Source organism: Physcomitrium patens, chromosome 11 (assembly GCF_059467195.1).
Source record: "Physcomitrium patens ecotype Gransden chromosome 11, ASM5946719v1, whole genome shotgun sequence".
Classification (NCBI taxonomy): Eukaryota; Viridiplantae; Streptophyta; class Bryopsida; order Funariales; family Funariaceae; genus Physcomitrium; species Physcomitrium patens.
Genome location: NC_143420.1, coordinates 2436135 through 2452546, shown reverse-complemented (window position 1 = coordinate 2452546; position 16412 = coordinate 2436135). Strand labels below are relative to the sequence as shown.

The 16412-nt window shown below is 37.6% G+C and overlaps 3 protein-coding genes across 5 annotated transcripts; 1 reads left to right on the top strand and 2 right to left on the bottom strand.

The window, feature by feature from the left end:
• Positions 1–1328: 1328 nt before the first annotated feature.
• On the bottom strand, positions 1329–2809 carry LOC112288401 (uncharacterized). Its single transcript, XM_024532523.3, has 3 exons — positions 2407–2809; positions 2013–2242; positions 1329–1815 (listed from the first exon to the last, which is right to left on the bottom strand). The coding sequence occupies exons 1-3, from the start codon at positions 2766–2768 to the stop codon at positions 1433–1435; spliced, it is 975 nt and encodes a 324-aa protein (XP_024388291.1). The 5' UTR covers positions 2769–2809; the 3' UTR covers positions 1329–1432.
• Positions 2810–6998: 4189 nt separating this feature from the next.
• LOC112288402 (uncharacterized) lies at positions 6999–9787 on the top strand. 3 transcript variants are annotated; one of them, XM_024532528.3, is made up of 5 exons: positions 6999–7265; positions 7593–7718; positions 8186–8521; positions 8794–9015; positions 9254–9787. In XM_024532528.3, exons 2-5 carry the CDS (start codon positions 7595–7597, stop codon positions 9340–9342), a joined length of 771 nt encoding a protein of 256 aa, XP_024388296.2. In that variant the 5' UTR covers positions 6999–7265; positions 7593–7594; the 3' UTR covers positions 9343–9787. The 3 variants fall into 3 exon arrangements, with proteins under 3 accessions (XP_024388296.2, XP_024388295.2, XP_073393583.2); XM_024532527.3 differs by having other exon boundaries at positions 7059–7389; XM_073537482.2 differs by lacking the exons at positions 6999–7265; positions 7593–7718 and having other exon boundaries at positions 7908–8521.
• A 1079-nt stretch (positions 9788–10866) lies between these two features.
• Positions 10867–15338, bottom strand: LOC112288399 (vacuolar-sorting receptor 3). Its single transcript, XM_024532522.3, has 11 exons — positions 14608–15338; positions 13738–14162; positions 13342–13615; positions 13023–13181; positions 12717–12871; positions 12463–12544; positions 12272–12354; positions 12064–12139; positions 11725–11853; positions 11458–11570; positions 10867–11332 (listed from the first exon to the last, which is right to left on the bottom strand). The coding sequence occupies exons 1-11, from the start codon at positions 14915–14917 to the stop codon at positions 11228–11230; spliced, it is 1911 nt and encodes a 636-aa protein (XP_024388290.1). The 5' UTR covers positions 14918–15338; the 3' UTR covers positions 10867–11227.
• Between the last annotated feature and the right edge of the window lie 1074 nt (positions 15339–16412).

Here is a 16412-nt window from a genome sequence, read left to right as displayed (position 1 = left end):
CTTGTAAATATAAGCAAAAAAATTCTAACATCTTTAAATTGTCAATATTTTATAAAATATTATCAAAAGATGATAACAGAGATGTTTACAAATTGTATAAGTATTTGCATATTTATTGTGTATTATTATTATATATTATTTTTAACTCTCTTATCTTAGTTTTCTATCTATTTTGTGACTTGTCTAGCTTTTTTATCAAATTTTCAATCTCTTTTGTATTATTTGAGCTTACCATACAAATATTTCTTTTTTGAAAATAAATAGTATTTTTTTAATTATCTTTATACAAAGGTAATTTTGCTATTAGTTTCTTCAATTAAATGTTGAAATGCAATAATTAAGTTATATTAATGTTTTGGGACAAGGTTCTTTTTTCTACATACTCTCTTGTGGTAAGATTTCTTAGTCTATTTTATAAAAAAATGAAGATGTGTTTTTATAATTGACTTGATTTTGAGCTATTTGATTATAATAGTCTTTAATGTATCCAAGCAAAGAAATCATCCTTTGATATTTTAAGTAGGGATTTTGATCATTTCTTCTAACTGTTCTTAAATTAAAAAAAAAAAACCTTTTTAATCTTGGGCGTTTAATCTTTTAGTCTCAAACCTTGAAGTCACAAGATTCCATAAATGTTTGTTTTCTGTAAATAGACACAATCGAAGAATTGAGGGACTTTATGCTAACGACACATCCAAGTCAGCTGGTGGCAATTGTTTCCTTAGAGACTCCACTACCCGATTGTCAAATTCGCACTAAAGTCTGCAATCTTCGTCACCATAGTCAACTCACTCATGTCAACCCCACCAAATGATGCTTCGGATCACTCACTCAGCCGCCTCTCCAGCTTGCTCCGACCATAAACGCGTTCATTTGACTTTACAAAAGGTATTACGATGATGGTCTTCCACTTTCTAACTTGTACATCTCGAGGAGAGTTATCTTCCTGTTTTCCTTCGAAGACTGTGCTCAGATTCATCTCAGCCGAAATTGTGAACAACATGCCGAAGCGTAAGAAAATAGTAAAGGAGGTAAGTGTGGGCCCCAATGGGAACAAATCAGGTTGGGTCATGAGAACCTTTTCTCATGAGAAGCAGGTGAGATGGAATGGCAATACACATGCTAATCACTATCCATTTTCACAACATCTACTCGTGTAAATAGTGACAGTTCACATACGCGAAGGAAAGAATGAGATAATGTGTGACCAGGTCGTATGAAGGAAAGCATGTCCGGAGATCTAGTCAATACAAAGGCCAAGTGTTAAAAGAATCGAGTTGCCTACGCACACCAACAGAGAATGCTCCAAATCCAAGGTGCACAAGAAATTCGAAAAGAACTTATTAAAATACTCGAAAAGAAAAATATTGATGTCTCGGGCATCTGTATGCTGTACATGTACACTGCTAAAAAAATGTGCTACTCAAAAATTCTAAAGTATCTGCGAAGAGCGAAGACGCTTAACCCTCCGACATTTCCTTCTTGATGGTCTCCGTTCCGACGAACGACCACGCCATCTAAAATTGGAGTCGTATTGAAGATGGGTCTTCTTCCTCCGAAGGTGCGTTTTCCCCAGAATACCACCTTCAATTGCACGGTAGAGCTCCATACTCATTGGAATGGAAGACACTACCTCGCGAATTGGCTGGGGTAGACTATTTTGAGGACCTCTTAACCCGCTTACTGCTGCTAGCATTAGTAGCTGCAGCAGGGTGAGAAGAAACTTTTGGAAGTGGCCAGCGGTAGGGGAAGGAACCTGCTGGGGGAAAGGGTAATGGCATGAAAGGTGGCGCAGGAACTCCGACGGCAGGGAGTCTGAAACAAAACACCAAAATGATGTGAGCAGATGTGCTAAGAGATTCAGGCAGAATGATAGACTACGACATTTTCAACAGCTCCGCAAATCTATTAAAAATTAAATCCTGTGAGTAATCAGCCGGGCTCTGTCCAATTCAAACCAACCCAACGGAACCTGAAAGGCAAGAAAAGATAGACATAGAGGAAGAACTTACTGCTTTCAAGCACTGCAGGCTCTGCGACACCGGTCTTGACACTATCCTTGGGTTTCTTCACGCGGACAAGCTCATCCTTAAGCGCCGCATTCTCCATTGACGTCATTGTCATGACTCGTTGAAGGTGTGCTACGTGCGCTTCTAGCATCCGGCATTTGACTTCAAGATCCTTCATGTAGGATTTCTTACGAGCTCGTGACTGGGAGGCGGCTTCCCTGTTCTTCTCTAACCTGAGCACATAAACACGTCTCAATTAGTGGGCGCTACACAAAGCTCTTCACCAAAAATTCAGACTGAAGATCTGTCATGGCAAAACTTACGTCGCGTTTCAACATCAAAGATTACCGTAGAGAAAAACCAATAAAAACAACACAAAAAGAGAAAGGAAAGGCACCTCCGGAGCCGTTTAGGATCATCTTGTTCGAATTCAGGGCTGGAATCAGCACTCCGCTTGGTAAGCGAAGATGAGGGAGCAGCGGCAACATCGGGTTGTGAAGTAGAGGTAACATTTGGCGAAGAGCAGGAAGAGGAGATAGCACCACAACCGGTGTTCTCATCAGCGAGGAAAGCCCCCTCTTCTGGATCCTCTAACCCTCCCTCGTGTTTCGGAGAAGGTAGAGTAAGCTGTTGCCACCACTGCTCGTCGATGGTATCGATCTCCTCGCTCAAAAACAAAGAATCGGAGAGATTAGAGCAGGGTGCGGAGAAAGGCAGACTGTCCAAAACAGAATCAATCTCCGCATCAAAGGACTCCATCGGCCGAGTTCATGCTGCGCACAAGGTGTGAAGAAGTAAGCGAGGCCAACGTGGAGAAACTTGCTGAAGGAGAGATTGAAGTAGGGGGTCACGAGCGATGGCGTGCAGATCAATTGTAGGAAGTTTCGGGGTTTGGTAGACGGGCTCTAGGAACTTGCATGAGGATCGGACGCGGAGGCAACGTTGCAGTCTGGAACGGCAGGTTGGACGGTATAGCCACCGTGGCACCTATTACGTCAATTGTGCTGATGTGGCTTCGCTTGGACCAATGGCTGGCTGCCGGCATCCATGCCGTTCGATGTAGACGTTCGTCGATGAATATTCTGTTCGTCCATCTTTCTTGAACCATGTGCTCGCCGCCTGCTTCTTGCTTCTTGCGAAATCCAGCACGTGCCGTCGTGGTAATAAACGTCCCTAAATTATTTCTTTTTATTATGATAAGTTTGTGCATTTCTTTGTTGGCTACTAATTTCTAGGTTTGGACTTTAATGTGCAATATGCCCAATCAATGAAAGTGGAATGAAGTTGAGGAAGAAAGATCACACAACAAGTTTGAAATCAAGAATTTCTAAGAGCATGATGCACAAATTTTAGACCTAGGTTGATAATAATAACAATGATAATTCAAAAAGTAAAATAGTGTTTGCATATGAATAATACTCAGAAAACCAAAATAAGTGTTTGTGTGTATAAATGTTTATATATATATATATATATATATATATAGATATATATGTGTGTGTGTTTGCGTTAAAAACATCAGCATAGTTCAAAGACACAAGATTGAAATGGATTCAAGAAATAGATAAAGAAATGAAATGTGGTTTTACTCAAAGTGAAATTATATTTGCTATCATCATATTTTTATGATACTTATTGTTATTATTTTTTATTTATTGAGATTCTTTTACTATTATCTCCAAAAAATAATTTCAAATACAATAATGATAATAACAAATAATTAGGTTTTTCAATGAATGAAAATCAATCAACAAAATGTTGACATACAAATAAAGTAGCATTATTTTCTTATATCAGTGCTTATGTAACTAATTAGCACTTTGTTATATTATTGATAATTTATTATTTCTTAAAGTGATATAAAATTATTCAAATCATTATCCCTGCTTCTAAGCACCCTTCATTATAAAATAAGACCTTGACTAAATATATATATATATATATATATATAAAAACCAAATTGCATTATATATATATATATATATATATTAATCTTATTATATTAATGATAATCATAGAAAAGAGTGAACTTATTAGAACATAAAAAGGTAATTATTAGCTTATAAAGATATTTAAATATTTGAATAAGACAAGCAAAAATTTAAGAGATAAATCCATAATTCCTTATAGATCATTATTTTTTGCTTTAATTACATTTTTTTTTTTTTGAAAACTAAAGATTTTAAGAGTATCCAAAAGAATAGAATATAAGTTTAATATATAGAATTCATTGATATTCTTTTTTAAATCATCAAGTTATTTTTTTTAGCAAATTAAAGTTCAAACACATGACATCATTTGTTTCTACATTAATAAGTTTTATCACAAAAGAATAATAATATTTCATCTTTTTTTTATTATAATTGTTTAGAAGTACTTTTATGTACAAGCAATATGTCTTTGAATTATATTAAAAATTATAAATAAGACTATTAATGCTAAAAATAATATAAAATCTTAATATTTGCAAGCCATCTACAAAGTTTGATTTTAAGTTAATGATTTTGGAAATGTTTTAAAACATACCTTTGAAATAATTTTCTCTTTTATTTTGGATCTAAATTATGATTAACTAGTTATTTATATTTAACTTGAATGCATGCCTTATATTAGATTTTGGTACATTTTTTTGATATATAGAAGATAAATAATAAGATATATTTTTTAAGTAATTATAAGAGCAAAGACAAATAATACAAAATAAGAGAAAGAATCACAAGTAGGCAATTATACACTACAAAACTAGTCATAGTTTGTTTATTAGATTTCACCCCATAAAAAATAAGAATAAAAGATTAAAAAAACAAAAGAATAAAATAGATAAGTGATTTTTTTTTTTTTTATTCACACAAAAAACATTTAAATTTAAGTTACTATGAATATGTAATAAAGGTTTAGAGATAAAAAGTAAATAATAGAGAATCTAAATAAATAAGTTTTACCTCAAGGATAACTTGCTTAAGTGATCAAGGATCACATATAGTATATATGGATGTTTTTAGAAAGGCATTAAGACCTTAATTGTATCCTCCTATCTACATTCAATGAGTTACAATTCATGTGGAACTTGTACACTTCCTTTTCTACATCGACAACATTAATTACTGGACTTTCTATTTTCTACTACTAAAACTATTATTTCTGCATTTTTGACATTGCTATGGTATTAAAAGACATCCAATTAGCCATGTAACCTTTGGAGAGCCTTCAAATCTTGCTTCATTGCTTCATAATGACCTCCCAAAGTAGTAAAAATTATTTTACCAAAATCTTTAAAATTATTCTAAAAATTCTTAATTAACTTTTATATAAATTCTACATAAATTCTAAAATTTTCTATAGTATTTCTATAATTATATTATAAAATTTAAACTACTTTTTTCTACCTTATGCTATTTTACAATAATAAAATCAAGTTGAAATCATATTTTTATTTAAATAACAAAAATACATGAGATTCTTTTTTGTGCTTTTTCTAACTACTAATTAATATTAATAGGTTCTTTTTATAAGTAATACATATAGATAGAAAGCCAGCATAGATAGTAGTTTTAATAATTAAATATTAATATTCAATAATAAACAAAAAATACAAAACCAACTAAGATAATTAACTCCAAGACTTATTAAGACTCCATTTTAATATTGTTTTTTCTAATAAGACATTTATAACTTATAAAAGCTTCTAAATTCTAATAAGTATTATAATTGGTAATTTTTTAATTTTTAAAATTTTCTTGAAGATTTTTTTTGTGTAATCATAGTAGTAATTTGATTTTAAGCTAAAAACATTTGGCTAATCTGATTATTTAATCTAATTCTCATAAATATTATGTGTGGTATTATTATAATAGAGATATTAGGGCCTATTCTTTTCTTAGAAATATTATTCAAAGCTTTATTTGGCTATATGAGAGAAATATTAAATACAAAACATTGTTCTACATTCCTTTGTTTTATTTTTGTTTTATCATTTTATTGTATAATTGAACTGGTATGTTAAATCAATTATCTAATTTTTACTATGTGAAATTCATATTTGATACTTTATGTTATGACCAAGTTTTAGTTTAATCTATGCATTGTGTTGAATATTAATTTGATAAAAGAATTATTATTATTATTATTATTATTATCTTTAAAAAATTGTGTGAGTTAGTATTATTGATATTATGATTATAAACCTTGAATACAACTCTATGATGATTAGGCTAGATTACCCGAATGTTAAATATGTGTAAAAATACTACTTGTAGTGTATAAAAACATACAAAAGTAGTTGGTGATATTAAATAAAGTGCCAAACATTTTTGATAATTAAAATTGGACACTGTATAAAATGCTTCACACAGCATGTATAATACATATAGCTAGTAATCCTCACCATAAATTCAGAGTGCATTCTAAAATAAGTATTTTTTTCTTCCTTAACCTTGAGCAACAATGGGCTGCCTAAGCTCTAAATGTATGGATGTTGATGAGGATGTTCATCTTGTGGTACAAATTATACAAGAGAATCATATGGTGTGCTCTCTCAATCTGAAGAAGATGGACCTACACAACTAAATAATACATTGCACATGCCTCAACTCTAATATTTGGACAAAAGTTCAACCAAAGGATAAATTTTGATGTTTAGAGCTAAGATCAGGCTTCTAGCCAATTATTCTTCATTTTTACAAGTTAAATTTTTTCTCCAATTGTTCGCAACCCACTCTTATCCAATCCCTTCATTGTGTGTGTAATATATATATGAATAAAAAACAACTTTCTTATGAGAAACAAATGAGGAAACAAACAAATTTCTACGCTCAAACCAACAAGCAAATGTGGTCGAAGCCTTATAAACATTTACCAAAAACAATTTTAGCGCTGCACAAAATTAGGGCTTGGATGAGAAGCACTCTTAGGAATTGGGATCTGGCTCCATGTTTGATGACCTGGGGATGCGAGGATGAGCACCACGCGCCGACAACACTGACCACGAGTAAAATATGCGATTTTGGCTTGTGGGTGCTCGGATTGCAAACACTTGAACATTGAATCATCGGCGTTTGTTGCCACCTCTACATAGAAATTTGCTGTAACCAGTGCAAGAACCTTCACAACGCCCATGGTTACATGCCCACCTAATTTAGTAGAAGGGAATGTACCAATATGCTTGTGGCGATGTCGTCAGAAATCCGAAGTTGTCGCTCACAAGAGCCCTGCTATCCCAGCTCGACAAGTGTTATGGCTCTTCTCCTTCACATGATTGTGGGTTTTGATTCCACCTGCCTCACCTAGATCTTGCTGCGTTGCAGCTTCCTTAGTTGTGTGTGGCGTTGATTCCGTGTAGAGCTTTTCGCGTCCATCGTTAGACGTTTGCTGCCGTTTTGAGGTGGGTGGTTTTGGTGTGTCTGTGGCCATTTCGAAGCGGGCGTATGGAAACTGTCTTGCTGAATTTTTGGAGAAGATCCCTAGATCGGAGCGATGGTGTCATATGCTAGCTTTTGGTTCACTTTCGACCGAATTTTATCCTGTTCCCTGGCTTGCAATGCATGTCGATGTGCCTGTGTGTGATGGGATTTTTTTATCTTGCAGAGATGGAGCTCGTTAGAAATTTGTGCAATGACGTGCAAGTTCTCAAATCTATATGGTTCGGGAAAATCACCGGCTCCAGTCACAAGGAGCGTCTCGAAAGCTTCTATGGCCCTCAGGCGCATGTTTGTACGCCTCCGCTGAACCATCTTCTTGTATATTTATAGGATTTTGTGTTCAGTGGAGTTCTTGGAGCTGTCTAAAAACAAAATGTAGCTGATTTTATCGGAGAAGTGATATGTTTATTAGCTCATGATTATCTTCCGTCTACACTTTTTGTCTCGCGGTAGTAGCCTTCACAACACTAAGAGTGTTCAATATCTTCTATCAATCATTCAAACCGCACTGCTCAATTTCGTAGCCATGCAAAGCACATTTGCACAATCGTTGAAGATTGGGTAGTACTTGGTTTGCACCATAAATTTTCAATCGGAGAGTGGATGCCGATGTGAGGGATTGCGCAATGGCTGACCGTGTGACTAAAAGTATTTGCTGCGAAAACGAATATATTGGCAGTAAATCAGTTTTGTTGCTTGCTGTGCGGTTTTCCGGTGTTTCTCTAGTTGTGCAAGAGCTAACCACTGGTTATTATCCAGATGACCATTTCAGAGCCCGATTTCTACACGGTAGAATAGGAATGCTTCGAGCATGTGCACGAGAGATGCACAAATTGCAAGGTCGTAAGGACCTCGTATGGGTGGACTTGGGAGGAGGAACAGGGCAGAATGTAGAAACTATGGCCAGTATTTGTGATTTGTCGTTGTTCAAAAAGGTCTATGTGGTAGATATCTGTGGTCCACTCTGTGATGTTGCCCGAGAGAAGGTGGCCAAGTATGGATGGACCAACGTGGAGGTAGTGGAGGCTGATGTATGTGACTACGAACCGGAAGCATCTCCCGCAACGCTCGTCACCTTTTCGTACTCTCTATCTAGTAATTTGTCTCTAAACTGTGTAAACTTTTTATTTCTTGTTCAAGGACGTGTACCTAGAAGTTTTTTCTCTTTAATTTATTTTTATTTTTATTGTATTTAAGTGTTCTGCTTCGTCCAAGTAACTAAAGGAGGAGCTTTCTATAAATTTGGGAGAGCTGGTTGAAAATTGATTGACACGGATCTGTCAATGTTCTGAAACGAGAGTGTTCAGTGCGATTCTTTTTCTGATTTTCCCCTAATTGGTTGCAATGGTGCTGCTTCATGCAACCAGTGATTCCTCCATTCCTGAATGCTCTTGACAAAGCATCACGCTATCTAGACCCTGCGGTGGGTATCTTGGGTGTATCTGATTTTTTCACTTCATTGAAACACGACAAGACTGAACGTCAACATGGCTATCTCACACGGTGGTTCTGGAGATCTATTTTCGACCTCGACAATATTGACCTAGGTCCAGAGCGGAGGCAATACATGGACTACAAGTTTGAAACTGGTTAAATTCTCATCCAAAAATTGGGTTGAACGCTTTTTAATAGAAGCGTTTAAATTGATCTGTAGATTACTTCACCGTTTCATGCTTACAATCTATTTTGAATCCATTTTGAGGGGTTGTTAATGACTCACAATATGGTTGAGTGTGAGTTTCTGCAGTGTTAGTTAGTGCAAGCATTTGAAGGTTATATTGAGCAGCCTACCAATTGCTAACGGCTTTTTTGTGGTGATGTTTCCAGTTTATGAAGAGAATCACACTGGATACATTCCATATGTGCCGATACTGCAAGTTCCGTATTACATCTGGTTAGGTAGGCCCAAGCAATAGCCAGAAAACTGAGCTCAGCAAGCCATAATTCCAGATTTTTGTGTATACTATTTGTCCAACTCAAAAGCAGTGCTGGATTTGAGTTGCTATAACCTTTTCAGGGATGACTATTCTCTTTTTTTCTCTTTAGACATGCTGACCCGAATTCGCTAGCTTAGGGAGATGTCACCCAGAATACTGCAGGTTAATTTAGATTTCTGGTTTAATTATTGCCAGGTGTTGCCAATGGTTTACAATATGTCAGATAAAGTTTATCTTTTCTAGGAATACTACGGCCATAGTGTAGCAGAATAGATACCCAGCTGGTACCTGATACTGGACCAACTGAAAATTTAGGTAACTCCTTGCACCAGAACATTTTCTTAAACCCTTAACCCTGTTTAATGGTTCATAAATGATTTTGTGTTTATTTATTTATTTTAAATCTCAAACTTTTAACTCTGCATTTCTCCTGTCAATATTATTCTCATTTTTTTATTATTTAGTACAATAAAGCTAATAAAGAGTTTCTTATTCTTTCTCAATAGCCGAACATAAGAGTCAATTCTAAAGACTTGTTATATTATAATATAAATAATATTTATTATAAGATATCATAATAATTACTTGCAATGAAATCCTATTATCTATTTAATGGAAGTTTGTAATTTATTCCCACATTAAAATTTTAACACCATTTGTGATGGTTATCCAAAATTTTCTTCAATTTTTTAAAACATCTACTAAAATATTTGGGAGATTCTGAAAGGGGTGTTTTGTGATCTAAAAAATATTTTAAAAAAATCATTAGATTTGAATGATATTTGAAAAGAAGCCATCCAAATATGACATTTCTACTTTGGCAAAGTAAAATAGGAATGCCATGTACTGTAATTGTTTTGTGATGAGGGAGTCTTGTCAAAGAACTTTAAAAAAATTAAAATTTATTTTTATTATTGAAAATCATGATCGTTGTACAACATTTAAATTTATAACACTAAAATACTAACCACGCTATCACATCCCAATAGATTTCATCATACTTAAACATTTCCTTGTGAGGCTACTCTTTGTTCATATTCTACTTCCTGAGGCTGTGCTTTTAGGATAACCGATATGAAGGGTGGGTAAGGGAATCACTGGAGCATGTCAGCATGTAGAGGCTCTGTAAACATATCATCAGATATTATACAGGAGAGGAGTTCGGTGTCAGGGTTGAGCTCCACTTCCATGAAAACGATCTAGCTCAGGTTGCTGGTAGCTTTTTATGTTCAAGAGTGGAACTGGATTTTTGGCTACAGCTCATACGCAACAACAAAACCCCTCACAGCCTCAACAAATATTTTTCTGGCTAGCAATTCTGTATAGGAGACAGCACTTAAACCTCACTTGTGTAAAGCTGCGAGCCCTAGAGGGTGTATTCAAGGAATTTGAGATTTTCGGGAATATTGCAGGGAATACATGAGATTCATAGCGGCATGTCAAACCGCAAAAGCATACTGAATGCAGACGCCTAAGAGTATCATAGACATGCACAACAAGCTGTAACCGAAGATCTTAAATACTGTAAGATCGTCCTTGTGGACAGTTTTAATCACAGTGTAACACTGGTATCTACGTATGTTGCAAGGAACCCACTCGTTGCAATCAGCAGGATTGTATTCGGTTTTGCACCATGGAAAAAAAAAGGTGCACTCCCCGCTTCTCATCAATGTACACATGAACATCCTATTATATTCCTGGCTACTTTCTTTACATAAAGTCTTCTTACACTGTTAGTTAATTTCAGGAACACATGGCTTCATGAATCAATGGGGTAGAAGCACTTTCTTCTTGAATCCCAAATATTGAACAGCCGTCAGGTACCACATAATTTGAGTAACGAACCACATTGACTTCCACAGCGTCATGGCTCCCTCACCCCATTGTGAGAGTGGTTCTGAACTTCGCCTTGACTATCCAACGGCATGTATTGAGCCATGATCGCTCGAATCTCCGAATCCATGTACGTCTGCACCAGTCCACCGATGCCCTCAGTTCGTCCTAATTGGTAGAAGATAAGAATAAAATAACATGAACAATAACCTTTGCTGTATCCAATACCTTTGATAGAAACAAGAAAGTGAGAATAATTACCCGAAGGCGATACTTGTAGACAACGTAACTGCCAAGTCCAAGAACTGACAGACCAGCGAGCACAATAAGGGAAACTACCCACCCTGCCGCCTTGGATTGCCCACTCTTCCGATCTGCAGATATTTAAAATGTAAGATATGGTGGAATATGATCTGGATATTATAAATATATTTCCTACAATTTATTTGTGGTTAAGCTCCATTGATACCACACAGAAACATAAAACAATCAAGTCCGAAGTTGACCAGTAAGAAGCAGTTCACTCACTTATGCATGTGTCATGCTCGTGGAAGTACAGAAGATCGTTAGCGCATTCACACTCGTATGAACCCCAAGTATTGGTGCATTTACAATCAGGACACTGGCACTTCAATTTTCTGGCGCATTCATCGATATCTGAACAAACCACAATTGTGAAGAACAAACCACAAATGAACATCTTGATTTAGGAAACCGAGTTCTTTCCCTTATGAGGTCCTTGACATTCTTGACTGAAAATGATTACATGAAGATATCTAGCAACCATTTAGGAGCAAAGGCTGATGCATACACTTGCATTTATGCACTCGAAGGGTGGTTAAATTTCCTTAATTTCAGAAATCATACCTACGCAACCCCCTTCAACCTTCGATGCATTTCCTTCAAAGCCCAGTGGACAATGACACCCATGGTGATGATAATCCTGGAAAACCTCCACAGTTGCAATTTCAACACATTCATGTATTTCATAACTGCGATATAAATACGTCAGTCCTTAAAATGATGAAGTGGATACTAGGAACGAAAGTTTCATACTCAATGCCAAGATACTCACACTGCAAGCCGAATGATAAACTCCAAGTCGTGTTTCTTCCCAACATCCGCCATTCTGTACTTTGCAGCGCCCCAGTCCATGGGCTAATCCAACAAAGCTCACATTATCACCCTAATCATAATCTGATAACAACGAAAATCAAGGACCACTTCAAGCCATGAATGAGAAGAGTCGTGCTATTGCGAGTATACCTTCACAGTGAGTATAACCGTCACCTTCGAATTGGACTCCATGTACAAGTGGGCATTCACAAACACGACCTCTGAATGTATCCTGCAGCCATAGATATTTTTATAAAAAGGAAACAATCCATTTAAGACTGTCGCAAGCCGAAATAGAACTACAGAACAAAGATTGGTTGAAACAAACGCCACTATGACAGCGCTCTTGAAGACAAGTAGATCACAGTGTAAGTCCAGAAGAGCCTGCGTAACCGGCAGTCTACCTTGCACGCGGTTATGGAACCTCTCTCCCAACAACCGCCATTATTATCTGCACACTCGTTAGTCTCTATGGTGTCGCTTAAGCATATGGGTGGGTCTGTGGTTTCTAGGTACCCCGCGCAGATGGCCTTCAACACCGCAGTCTTGTCTAGTTTGCCTACAGCACCAAAAGCAAACACCACAACCGATTTCAAGACGACTGAAGGTAGAGGCATGTGATGACTGATCCCCTAAGCCCTGGCTCATGCAATCTGCAGCGTGAGGAATCAGAATAAAAACCTAACATACTGCAAAACAAGTTGAAGTACCTCGATATTGCCGTTGGTTGATGACAAGCGTAGGCAAAATGGTTACATCCCCCCGAACGCCTTCGCCAACCTGCACGTCTTGCTGGTGCTTAAGAATTTCATTATCAGCATCCGCATTTGGGTCGCCAATACACTTGCGCACCGCGTCCACATCGATAGCTGTACCAACAATCTAGAATTTAGTACAAGACAAGTTTTCGCTCAGAAAAGACCTCAAGGTGTTTTCCAGCAATTCCAAATGACAACATCAGTTAGCAAACTGGTGTAAAATATTAGCGAGGTATTTAATGTAAATGGTCGACAAGGATTGAGGTATTACAAAGAGATTTCATGACTTCCTCGGCACATTCAGGGCCATATCTATTGTCTTTCATCCTGCAGCGTATCTGAAAATCTGTGACATAATCCCACCATTTCCATGGCTGGCGGGGTAGACTCTCATTTGCGACCTTGAATACGCAGAGTTGTCGAAGGTTCTCGGTGACAACTTGCTTGCCATCATACCCTCGCGTGAAGTCTAGCTCCGGATCAGGGGCACAGTAGCGACCGTTGTTGATGCACTGTGCCTTGCATTGCTTGCTTTCAATAAACGCCTGCACAATAATCGCAATCACAGAACTACTTCAAATGACTGAGTTAATCGATTTAGAATGATTGTCTTGAATTTCAACAATTTTGTTTTTGAACGAACAAAACAGGGTGAAAGTTAGCTTGCCTGTGGGCAAAACCACGTGATGTAATGGGGGGTGAATTGAGTGTAACCTCCCCGCTCCAGAATCTGAGCGACACCCTTGAAGTTTCGCACGAACTCAACCTGATCGTCACATTTGGGGCCACACTCGTCGTTACTATTGGTCCAAAACTCATACTCCACGCGTTCGTCTGGATGAGGCATTGCCTCTCGCCAATCTAATTTGATAGCCACCAACTCCTTGTTGCTCAGGGCAGTTTTCAACTTATCCCCAAATTTCTTAATAATCAGAGCAGATGGAATGGAGATATTTGGTAAGTATTTTGATGCCACAGGATCCTCCTCCGGCGAGTTCATGGTTATCAGATCCTCGTCCCTGTTGTCTACCACAAGCACCGCTGCTGCGCCGGCTTGTTGTGCGTTCCAGACTTTAGTTGCAAAATAACAATCTGCAGAAATACAAATCCAACTCTTCGTTTACAAATTAGAATCAGGATTTACTCTAAACTGCTAACAATCTGAACACCTAGTCCTCCAATCAATTGTGGATGCAGAATACGATCGCAGTGCGCCTTTACTAAAGGAAGCTCAACGAAAATTTGCAATTTATTTTTTCCTCAAAGCTAGACTTTCCGCTATCCTCGGACCCATATAACTTCAAACTGAAGCCATCCCCTCTGACCCCGATGCAGTGTCTCACGACTTTTTATTGTCATCACATATCAGCGTCCCAGTCCTATGAGCCTTAACAAGTCCGATGATCAATTGCAACCAACAGTGACAGAGCATCATCATTACCGACAGGATTGCAATTGAATACCACCTCTTGCTGAGATCAATGACTTGGAAAATGAATTCCTAAGTGAGACACGGAGAAAGGACAGGCAACGTTACCGCCGCGATCAATAAGTGCGAATTTAGGACGTTCGCCGGAATTCGATCGAAAATGATCATGAGGGAATTTTCCACAGCCTTTCATGTTCACAGTTGGATAAATGACCACCCCTGACAGCGTACCACCATATTTTGGGACTCCAAAGTTACCGATAGCGCTGCGATACGTCCCCTTCAAACTCTCGGGAGACATAACAGCTAAGCTATTCTCTTCCACCACAAAATTTCCGGAAACGAGCTCCACTGCGAGCATCACCGCCGCCGCAAGCAGCGCTATTCTTAAACCTTTCATCCTCTTCATCTTCTCCATTCCCTTTTTGGTTCTTAACGACGGATCACAAACTAAAACCGACTAAACCGAACATAAGCCCCCCAAAGTCCAAATTACGATTTCCTCCACCACTCTGTACACTCCCTCGTGCTCTGCAACTCGTACAACCAACTTTCCAACTATACCGGTAGCGGCACAATCCATGTAACAACAAAGCTGTGTTCCTCCATGAATAAATCGGCAACTACTCCTTCCACCCTTTGGTACACGCACGAACAAATTAAGAAATAAAATAAAATCGTGTCGTCCCTCCGAGACTCTCTTCGTCACCTAACTCCGAAGTATACAAATGATCAACTTCACCACACCACTACAAAAGCTAACTCCAACTCGTTCATCGAGCTGATCGAACCCCGAGCTTAAGCATCAAATCCCGGCAATGAGGAGGGGCAGCAAAGGCACGAGGTGTGTGGCGCAGCAGTGACAGCGTCCTAACCTTTGTAGCGAAAAAAAAAAAAAAAAAAAAAAAAAAGGAAAAGAAAAGAAAAGAAAAAACAGAAACAACGATAATAAAAAGAGAAAAAAAACGGATGGAACAGAAAAATCCTATGATAAAAGCAATAGAGAGAGAGGAAGGAATCGAGTTGGACAAGTGAAGGGAGAAGAAGCTACGCCTCGTCATTCGATGCTTTTCGCAAAATGCTTGCAACGATGAATGGGTGCCTTCTCCACCATCGCCGCTCGTGCGGCTGCACACTTCCTCATCAGTCAACGCCATGCCCGGGTCGCGTGGGGACGGGCCGGGTGTACAGAAGGACCTCCACAGAGGATTGTGTGGGACCCCCCGAGCATGATTGGGAACGTCCTTCCTCAAGGGAGCGTGGGGAACAGAATACGACAAAATTGGGGTGTGATATTTAATTTTGCTCTTCTTAGGAAACGTATCCGGCTCTGTCTTCGTAACAAATCTTCTTAGCCACTTTGACAGGTTTTCATTAATTGTTGGAGTCATTGTTAATCATATGAGAATGTCCACGTAGGCATGGTGATTGGTTATTTGAATTAACTCATTACTCGAAACAAGATATCTTCTCCGAGAATTTTTTAATAAATACAAAAAAATATTATATATTGTAGTTAAGGTAATTAGCAGAAATTTGGTTGGAAATCTTGGGTGAGTAGATGTTCGTCTACCTTCACAAGTTCATAATCCTTTTCGTCCTGAATCATGAGAAATAATAGTATGTTCTTGTGATGTTTTTCAAATATACCAAGAGTTTGTGGTGGCATGTATGGAAACATCACTTTTGAGAAATTCAAAACTGAAACACCCCGAAACTAAATAGAAATAATGCAGACTTGAACAAGTAATCATTTTTGTAATTAAAACAATAATATTTTTTGTTGGACCACTCACCCACTTCCATTATTTTTTGAATGAAGATGTGGACATAGATGAATGTCGTAAGGCAGAATCCAACAACAAATGCACTGATGATACATAAGTCCATCATTTTGGCTTGGGATTGACAAT